The sequence below is a fragment of the Pyrus communis genome, chromosome 14 (assembly GCF_963583255.1).
Source record: "Pyrus communis chromosome 14, drPyrComm1.1, whole genome shotgun sequence".
In the NCBI taxonomy this organism is placed as follows: domain Eukaryota; kingdom Viridiplantae; phylum Streptophyta; class Magnoliopsida; order Rosales; family Rosaceae; genus Pyrus; species Pyrus communis.
In genome coordinates this window covers 5,415,149-5,438,436 of record NC_084816.1, presented here as the reverse complement: position 1 = coordinate 5,438,436, position 23,288 = coordinate 5,415,149, and the positions used below count along the sequence as shown (strand labels likewise).

The following is a 23,288-nucleotide window of genomic DNA, read 5'->3' as shown; positions in this document are numbered from 1 at the left end:
AAGATGCAAAGAAATTGTACAATTTTAACTTCCTTTTTTTATTGATAATACTTTTCTATCTAGTAAAAGCTTGTAGCACAAGAAAAACATATATAACAAGAGCTAGAGGAACCAAAGTCACCAGAGGACCAATTGCAGCCAAAGTGTACAGACTCCCACAACCCAACCTCCCCAATTTGATCTGAACCAAGTCCACCAGCGCCACCACCAAGAACCCACAACCCGAAACCGAGCCGAACGCTGAAACCAGCGTCCCGACCCGCAAAGCCACCCGGTTCACATGACCTATGTGGGAGACTGAGCTGCCGTCGCCATTGTCCTCCCCAATGTCTCTGCTGATCTTGATGGCTTGCTTGAGGGCCAAGGCAACGAGACTGGAGAAAAGGAAGGAGCTGAAGGAGTACACGTGGAAGGCAATGAGGCCCTCAGCGGAGGAGGCCCCAGCGGCACAGGCCGTGTTGGAGCCGATGAGCATGTCGGCGGGGTCGGTGGTCGGGTAAAACGCGAGGCCGACGAAGAGGGCGAATGAGAAGAGTGAATTGACATTGACGATTCCGTCTAAGGCCATGATGTGGATGCGAGTGGTGGATATTGGACAGCACCGTGACGCGGCGGACATTTTCGGATTCGTGGGTTTGGTGGCGGTGTAGGTGGTGGAAAAGAAAAGGGAGAAAACATTTTTTTTTTTGTTCTTTTTTTGTGATTTAATGGGAGTTTTTTTGGGTGTGTTGATGATTGTGGAGTGGTTTAGAAGATTGAAATTTGGAATCGGGGGTTTAGCGTGTGTGTTTATGTGGGTAGCGTGTTTTTTCAGGCAAGGAACTTGGAAGGGGATACAAGCGAAAGACATGTGAGAGTTTGAAAGTTGTGGAGAAAGACATAAGAAAAAATAAGGAAAAGCAAAAGTGATACGCCGTTGCCGGGGATCGAACCCGGGTCACCCGCGTGACAGGCGGGAATACTTACCACTATACTACAACGACTTGTTAATGTTGGATTATCATATAAAAGATATTATAAATCAGCTTTTACTTTTGGGAAAATGTCTGAATTAACTCAAGTTATTAAGTTTAATTGATAGAACAACAAATTAAGAAGCCGTAGTGATTAACTTATTTGAATCTCTAGTCACGTGCATGCTGCTTGAGTGGATCATCTTTATGCTTGCAATCTTTCTCTTCATAATTAATTGCTCAAAGTTCTCTAATATTGAGTGTCTAAAACTATCCATATGATAAAACTAGCAACTATAACCCCTTGGCAATTGGCATAAGAAAATATCTGAACACTTTAGGCCGACTAAAAGGCCAAACATATATGTAGCAAAAGTTGGAGGTACGCATAAATGGGATCTGTTATTTTCCAAATGGGCATTTAATCCTGTTGCTGAAGATGTAAATGTTTATTAGGAGAATCCATGTAATTTCTATCGTTTGACCAAAAAAAAAAAATAAGCCAACCATATATATATTTATCCAAGGGATTAGGTTTGACAACCAAAATAGTGTCACTCAAATAAAGAGGCCATCGATATAAGAGTAATGTTAGGGAGATTACATTTTTATACCACATTAGTGTATCATCTCATGCGACAAGTGATGTTTACAACCAATAACTAATGACATAAATTCATTAATTGACACGACTTGTACACATCACTTGCCATATGAAATGACACACTAATGTGGTAGAAAAAGATGGTCTATATAATTTTGCTTTCCAATCTAATGTAGTGTACAATATTGAGTGTCACATAGTTGGAGAGAAAAAATGGGAGAAAAAAGGGATTAGGTTTTTAAGAATTTTCCTTCAAAGTAGATAAGTATTCATTGTCGTCTCTTGTTTGATTTGGGAAAATTAATCATAATTTAGCATGATGAGGTTTCTCATGTTTTAGGGCTAATTTTGCACTTCACACATCAAAAGCATTCTTTATAAATATAACTAAATGAAAATAGGGAACCACACACATAATTCAAATCATTATCCAAACTGGATACAGCAATGCGTAGTTTCATACAAACAAAGATTAAATTATTGAACACATCCTTGGACTTTGCATTTATAAAATTAACATTTTGCTACAAGCAATTCAACATCCAATCAAACACTATGATCCTTGACAACGGTAACGGGGCACTTTGCATTTGCCATAACGTAGCTGGACACACTTCCCAGCAGCACCCTAACATATATTCAACAAAAATAAATGTATACCAAGGTTAATACTGTGAATTATGATTCTAATTAATATGGAGCATCAAGTGTTTGCGTCACTATAGGTTTCACCAGTCACCTTATTTTTTAACGATGGATTATTTTTCGTTGCCTAAAGTTTCGAGCAACAAAGTATGTCCGTCGTGATAAGTTTCACAAGACGAAGTTTTTCAGATCTAAATTTCATCTTGCAAAGTCTATTGCGTGACGAAATATAAAGATTTTTCGCGCAAAGGTTTGTGTCTCAAACTTTGGGGTGACGGAATTTTCGTCGCTCATTTTCAAGCGACGAAATTTCTCTTTGTGCAACGAATAAGCTTTCGTTGAAAAAACACTTTTCTGTAGTAGCGTATACTAATGTATGGTTCTATGTTAATTTACCTTTGGATGGTACCAAGGCCCCTGCTGCCAATGACCAAGCAGTCAAGCTTTAGTTCTTCGGCTGCCCCACAAAGTTTTTCTCTTGCATCTCCCCAGTAGAGCTTCGCCACGACAGTCACCTATATATTATTATTGGAAATGTCCTCTTATTAGACAGTCAGATATTGTGTCATGTCAAATGATCTACCAAGATCATTCGTTAATTGAATTCTCGTTTTAACGTTTGATAACAGACTAACTGTCTAACATAATATGTTAGATATCTGTCAAGTTTTAAGTTTATTTTGTTTGATAAATATATTTGTTGTCGAGTCACAGATTTTGACAAGAAGTAGCATAATTAATAGTTCAAATTCATAGTCCGGCAATTACATTAACTAAAGTGGGGATGAATACAGAAACAACACATACATGTTTCTGCCTAGACGCAGTCTCAAGCAACTCCACGACCTCTGCATCAAGCTCAACCTCGTACTTCACCATCACCGATTTTTCGCGGAACTCCGTGAACGGAATCAGAGCTGCGAACAAACATCCAATCACAAGCTCAACAAATCAAAATCATAAGACAGAAAATACTATATATAATGAATAAATAAGATAAAATTTTGAAGCAATAAGATCATGAAAATTATAGTAGAGTACGTGATCCGGTTGAAGACCAAAGAATGCTGCGACTCTCTGCGCCTTGGGAGGCCTTGACATGGATGACATACAAGGTATCGCCCTTTTCATGGCTCAGATTATCGATGGCCCATTTTAGAGCAATCTTGCATCCTTTTGAGAAATCTAGGGCTACCCCTATTTTCCTATCCCTTGTCATGATATCGAAAAACACCAAACCAATTAGAGTGAATTACAAACCAATGTTGGAAAGCCTTCAGCCTTGATACTTGATAGTTGAACAACTTATGGCAATACCAAGGAGTACAATAACAAAAAAACTAGTAGATAGATATGAGCGTTGAACTTTTGGTAGTTAGGCTTTGCATATTAAAGTCAACAGAGCCTTGTATTTTGATGTATATCTGTAATCCACGCCACATGCCACATGCGTAAAAAGTTAGAAACTATGTGGTTTGATTGCTTACCCCAAATTTTGAAGTTACTCGCATAAGCAAACAAATTGTATGAACTGCGAGTGTGCCACTGTAAGGTTCGTTTAGTAAATAGAGTTGTGAATACTTTGGCTCGGTTTGGTTCATTTGTACATCCTGAGAATGTGGCTGGATTTGGTTCATTTCTATGTCTTGAGAAAATAAGGGACTCAAAACAATTGTCTCTTTAAGTTCTATTTGGTCATATCGACACATAATATTAGAGTCTTGTATATTACGGAATGTAGTAATTTATCTTAAAGTATAAATTCATTATATGACAAGTAAATTTTTAACATGAATTATAATTTACCGTCTATATATATATTATATTATGTGACAGTACGATAATCCCAGTTCAAAACTTTGGTCGCGAACATCTCACTCATGAGTCTTGACATAATGATCTGTTATTTTATGTGTTGGGGACTGTTTGTCGTCGGGTGCAACTTGGCAACTGTATTATGTGAAGGTATATGATCAATTCCTTAATGATAATGATTGAGAGAGCGGCCCTTTGATTGAATATTGAGCAAGACATCTCAGCAAACAGTCCACTTGATGAAGCAACTGTGTATATAGTACAATTCGGGTGGAGACTGAAGATAAATGAGAATAATCTCCCAGAAGGTTTGAAACTTTGAAAGTTTGAAACCGCCTTGTTTTCTTGTCTAACTTTTCTTTGTATTTTTATTCTTCTGATTAGTCTACAACTTTAAATCCATGTCACTTTGTAATAAAGTGAAGACATAACTGAGAAATTCTAAGCTCGAAAGGATTGAGGCCAAGTTAGTAAGAAAATCACCATAAATGTTAGATAAAGGTTATTAAAAATGTTGTATTATTGTAAACGTATGCGTAAGATATTTGTAAATGCTTCTTTCAATTATATACTTTTGCAATTCTAATGGAGAAGGCTTTTCTAACCCTTTCATCTAACATTTTGTTTTAGATGCGCTCAATCTCTTGGAACTTGGAATTTCCTCATCCAAAAACATAGGCTAAATGTTTTGACTAACTCAAAGTTGGCATAGTATCATGCACGCAAGGAATTAGAATTTGACATTCGAAATTGGACATGTTTAGAATCATTTTGATTCTACATGTCCATGTGTGTACTAAAATATGGGTAAATGAATGATTTCATTCCTTAACTTTTCTCTGCGTTTACTTACACTTAAAAAATAAAAAAAGTGCAAGTTTTCCCTTAAATTCTGTAATTCTAAAAATAAGGAATTTGATCAACGAGGGGCTAGTTGATCTAATTTCCTTTCCTTACTTCTCCTACTTTAAGCTCTACGATTCATATTTTTTTTTCACATTTATGTTAAGTAAACATGAGTCTATGTTAATAATGTAATGATAATTACATGAATTATTTTTAAGGATGTTGGTGAAGAAATTACAAAAAATGTGAACAACTTAGAGGTAGGAAAATGATTACTTAAGAAGAAAAATGATCTATTCCAACCTCCCCAAAATGAGAGAATTAGCAGGAAGAAGTTTGATTCATGTCTAATTTTTTTCTAATCCCATCAAAATAAAAAATCATTCTCATTTACTTTCAATATACCTTGAATTTATAGGTTATTTTTTCAAATCCAATCGTTTGTATTGGTTCAATCCAATCGTTTCGACAAAGGGAGACAAATGCTAATGTTCAACCGGATTTATATTGCTCATTAGAAGAATTCGTATTTGTATCTCTCTCTTGGATTACCATTGAATCTTGAAGTAATAGAAGGTTTCGAGTTTACACATCTTCATCTACTTTTTCTTTCCAAATTGGATGCGTCTACATGGAAACTTCTTTGTGGTCCAATATTCATCTATCGTCCGAACCAAAGGTATTTAACAAGAAAAAAAAATCTCAATAAAATATTATTTGGTCCACCTATCTTCATCCAAATCCCCTCTTAAACTAAAATAGTTTTTCTCCAAATTTTCCTCCAGATCAAGGTCACACAGATCTGGAAATTTGATTTTCAAATGCATTCCAAACTAAACTTGGCAGTTTCCCTTTCATCCTGGATCAATAGATCATTATACGGCAACGATTGATCATCGCTGTATCTCATTGTTCAATTGTTGCTATATCATCCTTGTGAAATTGTTTCTTGTTGTTTGTGTTGTTGACCTGCGTCATTCTGTGTATAGAGAGTTAATTTGACCCATTTGTATAGTGTAAATTATTTATATTTTAGCGCTTAGTTTGATCAAACAACTCTGTACACACATCTCATTTAGAGAAATTCTCTCTGACTTGGGCACATAGGTTGTGCGCATGACCCGTGTATTTCACCGTATTGACAATGCATGTAATGACTACACAATATCTATATATCTCACCACGGTGGAAATACGTTATCAGTGCACTATCATGGTCACGCGCAACCCATGAACACAAATACCTCTCACTGTAGAAACTCACATGGTTTAATAGTGACACCAATGGAGAGAGCCCAACAATGAAAGTTATCGGGTTGGGCAAGGCAACCTTGTTAGCTGGATCTACTTAATTATATACAAAGGCTTTAATTGATACGATATACCAGCCAAAAAGTTTTAGTAGTGTGGGCCATGACCTAATGGATTGTTGAATAATCGCCAATTATAAAGATTAGAAAGTACGGATTCATGTAGGCAGCAGAAGTGGGCTAAATTTATAAATCATAAGGTCGAGGTACCCCAAATTCGTTATGCCTCTCTCGTTCCATGCAATTGTTGAACCGTACTTGTCGTGCTCGTCGCAAGCAACTGAAGAAAAATTGGAAGAAAACACGGAGGAAAAAACAATGAAAAGAAATGCTGCGGTGACCAAATAATAGAACCAGTCAATACTGAACCCACATCAACCCTCAACCATATATATTGGTGGTAATGAAAGACCAACCCTAACCACTTCTAACCACGTTAATAAATAGACTGAGAATCCGTTTAAGATATTATCAGTTTGAAGGAAGAAATGTCAAGAAACAGTTTACTGAATAAGAACATGATAACAGTATCGCTAAGCAAATTCGTATTTAAAGAATTATCAGAAAAATTGTTTGCAAACTTATTTATATAGTTATCTGTAATGGATGAGTATGAAATTTCATAATAACAATATTATGTGGTTAGATCAGTATTCTATACTAATTTATCGAAATTACAGTGAAAAAAATCCGAACTTGAATGTGCAATATGATAAGCACACAATAACTAAAGATATTTAGGTTTACGGTCGATTCGGTGGATATAGGCCACCGCAAAATATATCTAACGAATGGAAGGAGGATATACAGCACAGCTGAGCAAACTGTCCAACTACCAAACTCTAACTCTTATAAAACACAACACACCAAACAAGTCATCCAGCTACAGTGTGACACTGGACCCACTTAATTAGCTTCCGGGTCCCACCCAAACTCACTTTGCAAACAATTTGACCCGTATTCTAGCTTTCTTGAGGTGCTTTTTGATCATATAATTACATTGATCTTTGATCTTTCTTCTCCAACAAAATCCACCTGATCAGTTCTTCACCTCCATCATCTTTTTTTCAAGTTAATTAGCGTTACTGCTAATTAATTAAAACAAAAGTTGATTAGTACTTAATTAACATGATGGATTTTGAGTGCTCCAAACCAGATACCAAGGCCTGGGATATTCGTGAAGCAGCTGCTAACTATAATTACAAAGGATTTATTGGCTCATCAGATTTGAGTTCAACTTCTTCATCTTCAGCACTTGAGGATTCTGAACTTGTTTCATCTGATCAGTGGACAGAGACTACTACTGATGGGGACGACGATTACGTTGCCGAATTAACTCGCCAGATGACTAACTACATGCTTCAAGATGATCACGACAAAACCAAAACTACTAGCTCTCAGAAAAACCAAGAGGTAAACACATAATTAAAAATCAGTACTTATATATATATGCACGATATCGGCACCTGTCTACAAATTGTTGATAATATTATGTGGTTAATTGATTTGAGTTTTCTTCTTTTTCAGTTATTGGGTTCTGTTGGTTGGCCACAGTACTCAGTGTGGCCACCGTTGGGGTCTTGCCATGGCAGCTCTGAAGGTTCATCTCTTGAACCAACGCCACCAGAAACACCAGGCAAAGACAAAGCCTGGAACAGGTGTACCTACGCCGACGTTTTAAGAAAGTTGGACAAGTTAGATACAACTACAACCAACGAAGGGTCACGTCATCCTCAGGGAATAAACGCAAGTGCAAAAGTAGACCCAGGTGTTCGATTTTGCTCAAAGCAAGATCTAGCTTCCGGTCAGAGCCAAGATTTTCAGGTAATAATTAACCACTAATTTTTGGGTAGTTTTTTTTTACTGTTAATAAGTTTCTCGAGCGATTCGCTGGTGTCGGATACTAACATATAGTATATGTATTGTGCACTTGTTATTGCGTTTATAAGTTTTCTAGAGTGATTAATTAATTAGCAACGGGTGCCAATCTTTTGTACATGATCCACTGTCGTTGATATCTTACTGATTTAGTAAAGTAAATAACAAAGTAATTTTTTTTCCATTACAAATACATATACACCCTACTCAAATATATCCTTCCTTTGACAGAAACTTGAAGCCTATAATTATAAGCAAAAGCAAGAGCACATTTCAAGGAAACAAGGATCATCAGGGAATAGAGGAAGACAAGCCAATATTTGCCATGAGCAATATGAGCCTAATAATTATCAGCACTTGAAGAAAGGAGGATCTTGTATTGGGTCAATTAATGGAGGAACGTCAAGGTCTCCAACACAATTCGGATTGCCTGGTTCAAACCCATGGGTTAACCAGGAAGCACGACCGGCCGTGAGGGCTGTTTTCCTTGGCGGGTCGAGTTCGAAAATTGGGTCATCTTCTGGGACAGGAGTATTTTTGCCGTGTGTTATTGGTAACACTTCACAGTCACCCAAGAAAAGAGGTACATATAATTAGTTAAACCCTTGATTTGCCAATTTGGTGTCGCTTTAGAGTCTGAGGGTTTTTAGCATTATGTGATTGATTTATTTGGGAGCAACTTCTTGCGGTTTCCTAGTCGTTGGAGTGGTTGGGTTTGAAATGGAATATCACCTTATGGGTTTGAAATGGAATATCACTTATTTTTACCTTTCACAAACTTTGTTAATTTTTTGTTATTGATCTTTCTTCAATTCATTCGATCTGATGGTAAAAGATTTAAAAATGTATGAGAAATAAAAATAGGCATGTGGATAACCATCTCTTATTGATATTATTCGGATTGCTTGTGGTGTTGCATCTTTCGGTGTTTGACTTTGGATCTATAATAGGCTTCCTTATCCTAAATTAAAGATTCTTTTCTAGTCCCCAGTCTCAAATTGAGAAGAGGTTTTGTGATATTTAAAGATTCTTTAGTCCATAAATTAAACGTTCTTTTCCTTTTTCTTAAATACAACTATTTGAGTTGTTCCTTACTATTATGTTTTGAGTTTTTTTTATTTTTTATTTATTGGTAAGTAAGGAGTTTTATGATCAAATCAAATTTTATAAATAATGACTTTTATTTAAATTTATTATATCTATCACCTTTTATACACACTAAATGATATCAAACTCGCTATTTGCAAAAAACTATATTTAAATTTCTAACTTATAAAAGAAGCAAATTGGGTTGGGAGTACTTTATTCTAAATTATATTCTTTTAGTCTCCGATCCCAAATTGGGCTGAGCTGTTATTTATTCTGAAGATTCCTTTTAGCTCCCAATCTAAATTAGGTAGTGGCCAAAATTGTTTTAGCTAGTGACTGGTGTAAAAAGGAATCTTTATGTATGGTGCACTAATTGATTGGGGTTTGGTCTTTTGGCAAACTCTCTCTCTTTTTGGTTTATTGTTAATTTCTTAGGTAGAGTTTAAGAGATAAATAAAACAACTAATCCGGAAACATCTCCTTATCATTTGGAACACCCAAAAGGGTTCTTTATTTTATTTTATTTTATTATTATTATTTTTAAAAAATATTGAGTTGGGTTCTTCTCAAATTGTTATATATGTTATATTATCAAGTTGTAAATTGTCGTTAATTGCTTAATTATTGGAAGAACCTAATACTATCACAATCTTTGTAAACTAACATTTCGGCTGTTTTTATTGTCAACGTATAGGATGTTCCCCGGTTCTTATACCCGCAAAGGTAGTGCACGCCTTGAAAGTTCACTTTGACAGAGTTGGCGACCTACCTCGACCTAATGTTTCTGGTTTCTCTACACAAAATGGTACACATATCAACGAACATTTATCTGTATTACTATTTGGTTTTACATGAATAAAAGTTTGCGTGGTATGTTATCTTGTCAATCTAAGTCGTTAATTAAACAAAATCATTATTTAAATAAAAGATTCAGATTAACAATCCAATAATATAACATCGCACGTAAAATATCTCAAACAAATATGCACAAACTTTGCTATATATATGTAAGTTTGTTTGTTCATGAATTTTGGGCTTACTCTCTAACTTGTTTTTCTTTTTTTGGTTAAGATGATTTGAAGGGTGGTAGGGCAGACATGCATTCAACTAATAAGCATCAGTCGCGGCCGGTGCCATGCATGAACCATAAGGAGATGGGTCTGCCTCAAGAATGGACATATTGACGTGCGGCTTTGGCTATGCAATGCCTAAATATTAATCACCACCATTAATATTGTCAATCTTTCGCTCTCAAATATGGCGGTGTGTTTTGGCATTTTGTTCTTAGAAAAGAAGAAAAAGTCCAAGAAAAGAATAAAGACGAAAATGACAGACAGAAGAAGTCGGTCAGTTGGACATAATTGAGATACAGATTCAAGAATCTAGTAAAGAGGAATCTTAAGATATGTAGATTAGGACAAAACAAATACAGATTCAAGAATATCATCCCCTTTTTTAGTGTATATTTTGAATAAGCGATAAGTTTGAATTGTTTGATATAATGGAGATACAGCACGATGCCCTTGATTGGTTGATGTAACTACTTGTGCGAACCTCTACTGTGATGTAAAATTATGTATTTTAATAAAGGAGGCAGATTGTCTGTCCTCCTGTTTGGGTGTCATTCCCATCCTCTTTTAATTGTGCGGTCACGGTTAAGTCACGTCGACATTTTATATTCCTATTGTTTTTTGTCTTATTATCTCTATAAAAAAATCAATATAAAATGTTGACATGGCTTAATCATAACCGCACAAAATAGAAGGGGATGGGAAGGGCATCCAAATAGAAGAGTAGACAATCTGCCTCCTTTAATAAATCCCAGTGCCAATTCAGCTTTCATCCTATGGGGTAACTAATGCTTGTTTAATTTCAAGCATTGGTTTCTTCATAATTTAGGTGTTTAGTTTGTCCTTGAATAGCTTTTGGAGCTCTCTATCTAGTTTATGCTCACGGGTGGGAAGCTCTTCTAGAAAGAGTTCAAGAATGTATATATATTTGGTTCCCATGCCCATTCATTAAACAACGAGAAAACTTGAATGCAACAGATATTAGTTATACTTATAAGGCCGAATGTATAAGGTCTAAATTTTGGGGCCAAATATTTAAGCTTTTCCAAATTTGGAATCTGAACCTAAAGTAGCTTTTAGGCAAGTTTGAAAGTGTTTTTAAAATGACTGAAAGCGAATTTGGAACTAATTCTTAGTAAAAATAGTAGTGAATCCTGGATAAGCACGTGAAATGTCCTACAAGAAGTACATTACTTGCGTGTCTTCTAAAATACACTTTAAGTACTTTTAGAACCCAAAAACACTTTCACCAAACGTGCTTTTGGAACTAATTATTTTTGCAAAAGTGCAAGTAATTCTGAATCAACACTTGAAGTGTTTTGGATAAGTACTTGAAGTGTCTTGCAAGAAGCACATAATGTCTAGGCAAGTAAATTCTGAATTAGCACTTGAAGTGTCTTGGATAAGCACTTAAAAGTGTCTTGCAAGAAGCACATAATGTCAAGAGTATCAATCCCACATCAAGGAAAGGAGAGACGTTGCATATGCTTATAAGAAATTGAGCTACTTCTCATATTACTAATTGATTCTATGGTGGAACCTCAACTTTGTTCACATAATTGGTGCTTCTTCCAAAATGTACTTCAAGTGCTTTTGTAGCCCAAAAACACATTTACTAAAAGCGTTTTCAATCATTTTAAAAGTACTTCAATCCACAAGTGTACAATTTAGGCCAAAAAAAATAAATAAATAAACAGAAAACTTCATTCTAATCCTTGGCAAAGATGACTTTCAGACTAAAACCATGAGTAAGATCAAAATATAATTTTAGTCCCTTGATACATTAATAACCTCATTTATTAATAGGAAAACTAATGAAAATGACTTGAAAACTTTGAGTTTTAATCAAAAGGACAAAAATGCGTTGTAAGTGAATAGTATCAGGAATGACTTTTTAGAGTAAAAATGTTTTAGAGTAAAAATGTCTTTTTCATTAAAAGTAAACAATACAGGAAGTGTTTCGTTAAAACTCTCTTTATTAATTACATTTTGATTTTTTAATTATTTCTCTTTTTCTTCCTAATTTTAATGTATTAATTTTATTTCATTATCGTAATATATTTTGTTGTAAACATTTAGATAAACTAATATTTGTTATACAATATATTTCGATGAACATTGTCTTCTTCATTTAGGTATATTAAATTCAATATTATACATTTTGGTGCATAGATTTAGGTATACACATGTCGGTACATACATTTTGATACAAACATTTAGATACATTAATTCAATAAAATACATTTCGATACTAACTGACACACCCCGACCGAGATCAGGGCGTGCTGGCCGTCACACGAAGGTGACGTAACCATGTGCGCGTGCGGAAGCTAATGAGAAGGTAATAATATAAAGGTACGAATATTTAAAAACCTACTAGCATACAAAGTACTAGTGTATGTGAGACACAACTCAGAGCAAGTCTACAACAGTCCAAAAGGAAAAGATACGACAAATGTACACCCGAAGGTGACCCTACAATGGTGAATGTCTGTCAGAAATGCCGGGACGCCCTCTGGGATAAACCACCGAACTTGCTAGACCACTAGAACCTGGAGGGGCGCAAAAACAAAAGCGTGAGTGGGCAAAAACAAAGTTCTTTGAAAACTCTTTAGCAAAATACATTCTAACCCCTCGCCGTAAAACCTGTATACTTCCCAGAAATGAACATATATACGTATGTATAGATATGTCAATCATGCTCCATGATATGCCATTCATGCTCCACAATATGCCATTTATGCTCGAGAATATGCCACAACAGAATCTCATAATCAAATATAAATGCTCAAGCGTAATTCACATCGATAATATATAATCTGGCAGCCGGGAGTCACCTAACGTGACCTGTACGGCTGAATCTAGAGCTCCACTCTCACCTCAATAACTGAATCTGCACACGAGTCGGAACCACCTAACGTGGTCTGTAAGACAGGCTGGGTGTAATATATATATGTATGCTCTAGTGCTACGATCACGTGAAGCTGTGCGATAAATCGCGGGTCACCTACAAGTCGGAACCACCTATTGTGGTCTGTACGACAGGCTTGCACCTATCTTGGATCCAAGGCGAGCATGCGGTGCTGGTGAACATACACGTGAAGGCTGTGCCCTGGCCTTGGGCGGGAGCACTAACACCGGGGGTGCAGATTATGAGCTCTCTAAACATCTCAAACTACCATTGCATAACAACATGAATACCGCTTACCTGGCACTTACCTGTGCGTCCACAGCACCAAATACACATATATATATGTATGCCACTACTAATACATGCGATGATGCGTAAACAATATTCATATGATGCATGGCATAAGACAAATAACCTTTTCTATTTAATTTCTGGGAATTAATATGTATATAGGTATATACGGAAAACAAAAGCCCACTCACTGATAATTGGAAGGGTCGTAGCCCCCCTGCCTCGAGTGTGTACGCTCGTCCTCGGAATACGAATCACCTAAACGTGACAAAGTTACGAAAACGTTAATTTAAAAGCACCTAAGCAACTTCTCGTAATAACTTCTCATACATTGCTCAAAATGGACAATTGAATATACCAACGTGACCTACACAACCTCAGGATCACGCCCATATTTTTAGAAAAATTTTTGGACCACGCACGCGCCCCCACGCGCCGGCCAAGGCACGGACCTACGCGCCCCCCACGCGCGGCCACGTGCACTGCACACTGACGGTGTCAACAGACGCCGTCAGGAATATTCTGTTAACTAACGGAATATTCCGTTAAATCTAACCAGATTCCGTCACTGCCGTTAGGAATATTCCGTTAGACTTAATAGAATATTCCCCTTTCTTCTCCGGCGAGCCTCCGGCGCCGGCGACGGCGCCGGAAAACTGGGTAATTTTCAAACTAAGTTTTCTCCTTCGTTTTTCAACCAATTTCCATGATTCAAACGCCAAAATGAAGCTTAGGACTAGTAGAATCACGATAGACTAGTTTCAAGGGCTAAAAATTGCTAGATCATACCTGTCCACAACTTCAAAAGTCGGCCAACTTTGAACTTAGCCTTCCCGACGTCCAAACTTACCCAACGAACCACTCCGAGGCTCCTTGGGACCTCACAAACACATCTACAAGCTTAGAAATTCCAAAAACACACTAGTTTAGGTTTGCATGAACAGTGCATAATTCGGCCATTGTTGAAACGACGTGAAAACGTTCGAATTCTTACCTGGAATTGGTATGGTTGTGCTCCTCACAACCTCACGAGTTCAATGGTGTAATTGGTTTCTTGATTGGTGGAAGTTTGAGTATGTTTGTGTGTATGTCCGTGTGTTGAGAAGAGAAGAAGAAGAAGATGGACTCGGGGAGAGAAAGAGAGAGAGAGAGAGAGAAAAAGAAAGACAGAGTGAGGGAATGAGGGAGGGAATCCCGGAAAGAAAAAGAAAATGTATGAGTGTGGGTGGTCCTACACACCACACCATACAACACTAAACTACACGTAAGTTTAACGAACTAGGGGATAAAATTGCAATTTCAATGTACGTTTCGTTAGTTTCGGGACGGGATGTTACACTAACACTTCGGTGCATACATTTTGGTACACACATTTAGGTACATTAATAATTAATTTAATATAATACATTTTAGTATATACATTTCGGTACAAACATTTAAATACATTAGTTCAATATAATACATGTTGGTACTAACATTTAGCTACATTAATTGAGTCCTTCAAGTTTGAAGAATGTTAAATAAAATTAATAAATTAAAAAAAAATAAATTGGTCAAAAAATAAATTAAAATTTGTATATTAATAAATTTAAATATTTAATGGGAGATATTAAATAAAATGCACATTAATTATTTTGAATTAAGGATACATCAAGGGACTATAATCAATATGTATTCTAACATCAATTTTATTTCAATTTTCAATTTTCTTGAAGGAGTAAAATTAAAAAAAAAACCCCTAAAATAAAAATAAAAATGTCAGGCAACAGTATTAGCTTTATTTTTTTTTTCAGTAAACTTCTTTTGAAGTAATTTAAGTAATTTAGATTTATTTTTTAGTAAAATTTAAATTAAAAAATTCAAATTATAACAATCACAAAAATGACCCCTTTGAACGCACACCAACCGCACTTCAATGACACAAATGTTTGATATAGAAAGAAAATGTTTGAAAAAAGAAAAACAACAAATGTTTGATAAGGCGTTAGTCCTTCAAGTTAACATATGGATAAGAAAGTCATGTTACATTATCATACTGTTTGCATCATGCACGCAAGTAACCTAGTTACTTAATAATGGAAATGAATAATAATGACAATTATGATAAGCCTTCGATATATTTTATCTCCACCATTATCCCTCCTCATTTGAGATCGTCTTTCATCGAGTTCATCTCTGTTCACCGCTCTATGATAGAAAATCATTACTTTATGTTTATCCATTGACACGTTGAAGTTATTCTACACTTTTTTTTATTTTTTTATACAAATTTCTCTTTATATTTTGAACAATGAGAATGAATAATCTGTTTTTGACATTTGATTGCAGTAATGATGAGCGTTTATTATGTCGTCATTATATTATCATTGCGTCATTGTTATGTCTTCAATACATAAACAATACATCATCAATCATTCTTGCAACCAAATCTACTTGTTTAGAGTGCATAATAATATATTTTGAGCACTTAACAATGCCCTTGTATTATGTCACGGCACCAAACTTTCTGCCTACTATAAGTTGGAACGGTCGAACTTTTTTCCTGTCACAGAACTACAAATCCAAAAAGTACTTTTGTAAATATTACTATTTATTATTTTATATATTTCTTCTAATTATTATATTATTATTTTAAGATTATTTTGTGAGAAATGAGGAAAAAAGGAAGAAGGAATCAGAGAGGAGGACAAACAGAGGAGGAATGAGGGAGCAGAGCTGCCCAATCAGGGGAGAAGAGAAAAGGACTGACCAATGAGAACCAGGAGAAAGGAGACAAAGGAGAGGGAAGAAAAGGAGAGGAACTGGGGGAAATCAACCCAGCCAAATCAGGTTATTCCTTGACCCGTGGCCTGACCCAACGAAAAAGCCATGATTTCGGACCCTTTTCAGGCTATTTCTGCGGCAATTTGCAGCCACCCACCACTGGGAAGTCACTCAACATCAACACCTCTTTTATTTCCACCCAAAACTCGATAGATTTTAGCCTTGGTGTCGTGAAGATTGCATTGATGGGTTTCGTGGGTGCCTGGCGGCGATCGGCTGATTCTGCATGAACCATCATCGACCACCACCATGGTTCAACTCTTCTTGAACCCAAGAAAAAGTACCAAGCCTTGGTTGGTGCGGCAGAGCACTAGAGGTGTCGAATCGAAGCTCAACCATTCTAGGGTTTTTGATTTGTGCGAGCCAATGTGGGGCTTTTCCAGGCCAAATTAGACTTGGTCATAGGTATAAAACTTACTCTACTCGTTGAGATCTTTATTCCAGTAAAATTTAAGAATTTTTGGAAATAGTTAGATTTTCCTGCAACTCGGGGTGGCCGGCCGCCACGTGAGGCGAGCGTGACAGCAGAGCGTGGGTAGAGACACCACTTGACCTACCTAAGCTAAAATAGGTGCCCTGATTTCATATCAGACATCCGATTAACGAAATTCCATTGTTTGGTTATATTTCCGTTAAGGGTGGCCACTTGGTTATTATATGATTCGATGATCCGACCATTGGACCGTGACCAAACTTTAATAAATAGTAATACATAATATTTTAGGATATTAGGAATTGACGGGTCAGGAATATAACGTACAGATCTTCCTAGATGGGTTTTCTAAGTTTGTAAATCTAAACGTCGGCCGCCACTTAATTTTAGCGATTGGCAGAGATCTAACCATTGGATCGTTCTGAAACTTTAGGATGTTATTCTAGAAGCTTATTGAAACTTTTAGAAATTACAGATTAGAAATCTGAGGTGCAGATCTTCCAGATCGAGTTACGTAGGGTTGTGGACCCTACCGTCGACCTTTGACCGACAGTTGACGTTTGGTCAATGGGTTACAAATCATTCTAGAACGTCCTTGGGGATGTATTTTATGTAAGTTACATGTTCTATCGATAAGAATTCTGAGACGATATTTGTTCTAGGCGACGATCGTTCGTGATGCCTCGATATTTATGCTAGGAAGTTGTAGCGCAGACTTCAAGTGAATGAATCTTTTCTTTTATATAGTAAATACATATTTGTTAGTTTCCATTTATACATTGAAATAGAATTTACTACATATGCCTAGTTTAGACTAATATTTTTATTGTTAACGAATACGATGTTCCCAGGTTCTTATACCCACAAAGGCAGTCCACGCCTTGAAAGTTCACTTTGACAGAGTTGGCGACCTACGTTGACCTAATGCTTCTGGCTTCTTTACACAAAATGGCACATATATCAACGAACATCTATCTGCATTACTATTTGATTTTACATGAATAAAAGTTTGCGTGGTATGTTATCTTGTCAATCCAATCGGACCCTAGGCCAGTTTCTATGTCGCCATCTTGTCTCACCCAGTGTTTCGTAGCTTTTCTGATGCCTTTCACGGCATTTTCCTAGCTTTTCACGCCCAACCATCACCAGAAAACATCACCACAACATCCTTGCTATGAATTCCACCCCAAACCTGATGAGATTTGTTTCATTTCGTGGAGAACAGCACCTGTGGGTGGGACGGGTCTCATGGCGGCAATTCACCATTCTTCAAGGAAACTCAGCCAATGCATTGGTTGAGGCCTCAGAGCGAGTATGGAGGTCGAATCAAAGCACATCGAAATCTAGGGTTCCAACAGGTTTTAGTGAAATTGGAGATTTTTCTAGCCAAATTGGCCTTGGTCGCAGGTATGGAAATTGTTCCTTTCATCGAGATCTTCATTCCTGTAAAATTTGAGAATTTTTGGAGTTCTTGGATTTTCCAGCGAGTCGGGGTGGCCAACCGTCGCACGCGACGATGCATGGAGGAAAAACCCAAGGTTCCTCAACATGCCAAATCCGAATCCGCCATCTGTTTTCCCAAATTGTAACGTTTTAGTAAAGTTTTACTAAAGCATCCCTATTTGTGTTTAGGTGCGTTTTGCGGGAAATGAGTACATCCTCGATAGTTCAAGCGGCTTCCGGGCAATGGAAAACTTGTGAGTTGACCCCTTCATAACTTATATATTTTTTATAAAATATTAGCCTAGCATGCATTTCATATTTCGTGCATTTAATACGTTTTATATTATGTTTTCCCGATTTCTATAATTATGGTTTGTATAGAATTCATGATTTAATTGCTTTACGGAATATTTATAATTTATTGAATTTACATTTAATAATGGTTATGAATTATTGGAATTGCATATATGAAACTCCTTGGATTTACGAATATCTTTTATATATGAATGATGAAATGAGATTTTGAACCCTTGAGCTTTGGTGATTTGGCTTGAGATTTTGAGATATGTTTTGGTACTTATCTAGTGGGTTATCATACGGCACATCCGCGCATCACGGGTATTATGTATGTGGCCATAGGACACAGATGATGAAGGAGTGAGATATGATATATTATATACCCCCAGATTCACTGTTGAAAACAGTGTGGACAGCTTCATTAGCCACGGCTAGTGTTGGTGTGGATGTATGTTATTTTATACATCTTCACCTTCAGGTGATGGACATGATATATAGCTTCACCTATGGGTGATGGACAGGTTATACAGCTTCACCTTCGGGTGATGGACATGTACTGCGTTCAGGCAATTATGATACCCCGAGTTGAGTACTTCACTGATGAGATTTACAGATTTGCCTTCGAGCGACGTTTTCAAAATTATTGAGCATGTTTTTACACGTACATGTTTTACGAATGTTTTGCATGGCATACTAGGGTTTTTATAAAACCTATATGCAGTATTATATATGTTTTCAAAATAAGGGGTTATTATGTTCATAAAATAAAATGGTTTTCTTATTATTAGTATTATTATTATAAATTTTGGTCCACTCACCTTTTCTGGTTTTGCGCCCCCTTAGGAGTTAGGATCGAGGCACATGATCCCGGCGTCAGGGCACTTCGGCTTAGTTATCCTTGAGTCTTCTCAGTATAGGTGTCATTTCCTTGTTCATATTTTTCTTAGTAATTCTTCCATATTATTCTTAGTAATTGTATGATCTGAACACGATTTTGCATCGGTTTATATCTTTCTAATTAAATATTTTATTGGTATACATGTTTTTAATGGCTTCATCATCCTTGGGTGTCGGCTAGCACGTGCTTACCCTGGTATTTGGGGATATTGGGGTTGAGGCGTGTCATAATGTCAAGAGTGTCAATCCTACATCGAGGAAAGGAGAGACGTTGCGCATGCTTATAAGAAATTGTGCCACTTCCCATATTACTAATTGATTTTATGGTAGAACCTCAATTTTGTTCACATAATTGGTGCTTCTTCCAAAATGTACTGCAAGTGCTTTCGTACCCCAAAAACACTTTTACTAAAAGTGCTTTCAATCATTTTAAAAGAACTTCAATCCACAAGTGTACAATTTAGGCCAAAATAAAAAATAAAAAATTGTCAGGCAACAATATGAGTTTTTTTTTTTTTTTGGTTAACTTCTTTTGAAGTAATTTAAGTAATTTAGATTTATTTTTTTTATTAAAATTTAAATTAAAAATTTTCAAATTATGACAATCACAAGAATGACCCATTTGAACGCACACCAACCACACTTCAATGAAACAAATGTTTGTTATAGAAAAGAAAATGTTTGAAAAAAAAAAGAAAGAAAAACAACAAATGTTTGATAAGGCATTAGTCCTTCAAGTTAACGTATGGATAAGAAAGTCATGCTACATTATCAGACTGTTTGAATCATGCATGTAAGTAACCTAGTTACTTAATAATGGAAATGAATAATAATGACAATTATGACAAGCCTTTGATATATTTTATCTCCACCGTTATCCCCCCTCATTTGAGATCGTCTTTCTTCGAGTCCATCTCTGTTCACCACTTCATGATAGAAAAGCATTACTTTATGTTTATCCATTGACACCTTGAAGTCATTCCACACTTTTTTTTTTTTTTTTTTAAATGCAAATTTCTCTTTATATTTTGAACAATTAGAATGAATAATTTGTTTTTGATATTTGGTTGTATAAATGATAAGCGTTTATTATGTCGTCATTATATTATCATTGCGTCATTGTTATGCCTTCAATACATAAACAATACGTCGTCAATCATTCTTGCAACCAAATATAATTGTTTAGAGTGCATAATAATATATTTTGAGTACTTAACAACGCCCTTGCATTATGTCACGGCACCAAACTTTCTGCCTACTATAAGTTGGAACGATCGAACTTTTTCCCAGTCATTCGGATTTTTGAGTTTTTGGACTTCATGGTATTTAGTTGGAGGTTCAATTCTGCTTGTTTTTCCAGTCTCCCCCCAATCCTAGACGGCAGCCGAACGACAGGCCCAACATTAGAGAGAAAGGCGAAGGAAAATAAAGAAAATAAATATGCCCAGACCTATTGCTGCATTATTAAGCAAAGCCCACATAGCAAGAAATGTTAGCCCATGAATCCTAAAAGCATCTCCAACAGTTTGTTAAATTTTTGTTATTTTAGTGGGTGAAGAGTACCAAATAACTACTTTAACTAGTCTCTTTGACTTTTTATCTCGAACACTTTTTATTTTAGCAAATTTTGAATATTTATATCAATCATTTCAAAATGAAAAATCAACTTACTCATTTTCTAAAACGACATTCTTTCTTCCTTTTCTCCTTGGCTTATGGGTCCATCCTTCAATTTTATTAAATTTTTTATATTTAACTTATGAGCAGTTGCTTTGTAAACTTAAAGGGTATTTGTTTGATAGAGACACTTGTACGTTGGAGATGAGATTTTTGGAATTGACTTGTTAAAATAAAATTTTAATAATTTTACAGCTTCTCTTAGATGCTATATAACAAGTTTAGAGTCTGTCATTTCGATATAAAACAAAAATCAGGACAAAAACAAGCTACGTGGTTCTAGAAAGCAAAGAAATAGGAAAAGGCCAGTTGCATACAAGAATGCTTAACTTTTGTTATGGTTATCGGGGGAAATTATGTATAATTGTGTATTGAGTTGGACCAAGACCTAAGACCTGTGTGTAGTGTAATATAACTTTTGGAATTAAGTCTAGACTTGCATGAGAGGTGCACTGATTTGAAAAGAGTAAGATTGAGAGCGGGTTTCGAAATTTACCCTCCATTTAACGAAAGTTCAAATAATTCGTAAACAAAAAGTATAAATTGATGCAATTTTAAAATCTTAATTCTTATTTTTACTTCTCGTACAAAATAAAATTAAAAACACAGCTAATGAAGTTGGATCATTAATTGATGCATGACTTGACTTGCTGTTTCTGGGCAGATGACTGGAAAAGATCAACTTCCCACTTCACAACCACACATATAAAACCCAACTTAAAGGAAATATTTAATACCCTTTTCAGATTCTTTGACCAAAAAATAGAGATAATTCTGCAAAAATCTGAATCTGACGATGAAATTTTTTTTTTTTTTTTTTTTCAAACGATAGATTTTATTCAATCAAGTTTAATTGATAAGTTCACATCTTTAATAAGAATATTAAAAAGAAAATCGGGACTAATACAATTCCAAATAAAAGTTCTCTCTACAGATTGCATGAAAGCTGCAACAGTATGTGCTGCTCTGTTCGTTACTCGATGAGAAAACACAAACGCCACCGATTCCATAACACTTGCAAGCATATATCGTGCAAAATACCTTCCAGTTGCGGATCAATAACCATTCTTCGATTAATCTTACGAACAACCTCTTGAGCATCTGACTCGATAATTACCTTTGTAAATCCTTCTCTCCGACAACCCCCTAGCGCATCCCTTACCGTCACCGCGTCAGCCATCTGAGCATTAGATGCTTCACCAAACTAAAAAACCAAAATGTCCTAATTAATTGCATAAATAAATTTTAAAATTTACATATAATCAACATCTCATTGGAGGAAGATCAGAACCCTTATCATCAACATCCGGCTTCTTCTTAAAAACCCTACTCCCAAAAAGCAAGAACCCAACAGTATGCCCAGCCACCGCCACAAGAAACACCCCCGCATTAAACGACATGACGGCCAACATCACCAAATAAGCCAACCCAACCCTAATTGCATGCAAAAAAGTCTGTGCCAGTCCAGAAATGACGTCACTTGCGCCGGGCCTGATCAGACCGCAGTTGGAGAGCCACTCGACGAGGACAGCTAGGGTAAAGACAAAGAATATGGATACGTAATACATGCCGGTGTTTGTGCCTGGCCATTTGGAGAAGAGTACTTCCGCCTTTGTGCCCCAAAAGAAGGTCATGTGCATCATCATCGTATGGTGCATCATCGTACCGTTCGTCATGGATGATGGTGGTGGTGGTGCCATACCACCCATGCCATGGCCGTGATCCATCCCTTCCATCTCTCTCTTTCTCTAGGATTTGCTTCTCTCTAAATTTTGCTTCTGTTGGGGTGTTGAAATGAGTGAGGGCGCTATCCTTTGCATTTACTTCGGGTATTTACACGTTGTTTGGGTATCTAATGAGTCTCTGATAGTACATCGGGGCTCGTAATATGTCGTACAAAGGTTAAAACTAAACCGGGAAATTAGCATTTTGGTAAGTTACAGTGCAACCATAGGATATTATACAAGTGATTGAATGAATAAAAAAATTAAAAAATTAAAAACATTATTTAAAAAAATTGTACACATCACTTAGTATTACGGTCTCTTCACTTGTAAGTGATGGTCTTAAGTTCGACTCTCGTCAAAGGCGAATTTAAGCTACATTATTGCTAACCCATTGTGAGGCTAAGGGTGAGTGAGTGTGCTAAGCCCCCATCGTGGGCTAGCCATAATAATTTTGTTTGAATTCATTTTTAACGAGAATCGAACCTAAATCTCACGTTACAAGTAAAGAGGAAGATCACTAAACTATATTACTAAGTGATTTTAGGCAAGTTAGTTAAACTCATGTCGACTGCTACCGTTT

General features: G+C 36.2%; 4 protein-coding genes and 1 non-coding gene across 5 annotated transcripts; 1 reads left to right on the top strand and 4 right to left on the bottom strand.

Moving 5' to 3' along the window:
* Positions 1-38: 38 nt before the first annotated feature.
* LOC137714942 (uncharacterized) lies at positions 39-691 on the bottom strand. Its single transcript, XM_068454105.1, has one exon. It carries the CDS (start codon positions 617-619, stop codon positions 56-58), a length of 564 nt encoding a protein of 187 aa, XP_068310206.1. The 5' UTR covers positions 620-691; the 3' UTR covers positions 39-55.
* Positions 692-911: 220 nt separating this feature from the next.
* Positions 912-983, bottom strand: TRNAD-GUC (transfer RNA aspartic acid (anticodon GUC)). Its single transcript has one exon. It is a non-coding gene; the product is annotated as a tRNA-Asp (tRNA).
* A 482-nt stretch (positions 984-1,465) lies between these two features.
* LOC137714941 (universal stress protein PHOS32-like) lies at positions 1,466-3,555 on the bottom strand. The gene is made up of 4 exons (XM_068454104.1): positions 3,244-3,555; positions 3,010-3,119; positions 2,599-2,717; positions 1,466-2,185 (listed from the first exon to the last, which is right to left on the bottom strand). Exons 1-4 carry the CDS (start codon positions 3,419-3,421, stop codon positions 2,104-2,106), a joined length of 489 nt encoding a protein of 162 aa, XP_068310205.1. The 5' UTR covers positions 3,422-3,555; the 3' UTR covers positions 1,466-2,103.
* Positions 3,556-7,042: 3,487 nt separating this feature from the next.
* LOC137714940 (uncharacterized) lies at positions 7,043-10,799 on the top strand. Its single transcript, XM_068454102.1, has 5 exons — positions 7,043-7,585; positions 7,700-7,996; positions 8,282-8,633; positions 9,834-9,944; positions 10,211-10,799. Exons 1-5 carry the CDS (start codon positions 7,301-7,303, stop codon positions 10,321-10,323), a joined length of 1,158 nt encoding a protein of 385 aa, XP_068310203.1. The 5' UTR covers positions 7,043-7,300; the 3' UTR covers positions 10,324-10,799.
* An 11,015-nt stretch (positions 10,800-21,814) lies between these two features.
* LOC137714939 (copper transporter 6-like) lies at positions 21,815-22,835 on the bottom strand. Its single transcript, XM_068454101.1, has one exon. The coding sequence runs from the start codon at positions 22,715-22,717 to the stop codon at positions 22,244-22,246; it is 474 nt and encodes a 157-aa protein (XP_068310202.1). The 5' UTR covers positions 22,718-22,835; the 3' UTR covers positions 21,815-22,243.
* Between the last annotated feature and the right edge of the window lie 453 nt (positions 22,836-23,288).

Bases quoted from the DNA above. Each gene is read 5' to 3' on its own strand.
- LOC137714942 (XM_068454105.1), bottom strand. From the start codon at position 619: ATGTCCGCCGCGTCACGGTGCTGTCCAATATCCACCACTCGCATCCAC.
- LOC137714941 (XM_068454104.1), bottom strand. From the start codon at position 3,421: ATGACAAGGGATAGGAAAATAGGGGTAGCCCTAGATTTCTCAAAAGGA. The intron at 3,120-3,243 runs GTACTCTACTAT...GTTTGTTCGCAG, and splicing joins TTGGTCTTCAACCGGATCAC to CTCTGATTCCGTTCACGGAG. The intron at 2,718-3,009 runs GTATGTGTTGTT...AATAATATATAG, and splicing joins CTGCGTCTAGGCAGAAACAT to GTGACTGTCGTGGCGAAGCT.
- LOC137714940 (XM_068454102.1), top strand. From the start codon at position 7,301: ATGATGGATTTTGAGTGCTCCAAACCAGATACCAAGGCCTGGGATATT. The intron at 8,634-9,833 runs GTACATATAATT...GTCAACGTATAG, and splicing joins ACAGTCACCCAAGAAAAGAG to GATGTTCCCCGGTTCTTATA. The intron at 9,945-10,210 runs GTACACATATCA...TTTTTGGTTAAG, and splicing joins TGGTTTCTCTACACAAAATG to ATGATTTGAAGGGTGGTAGG.
- LOC137714939 (XM_068454101.1), bottom strand. From the start codon at position 22,717: ATGGAAGGGATGGATCACGGCCATGGCATGGGTGGTATGGCACCACCA.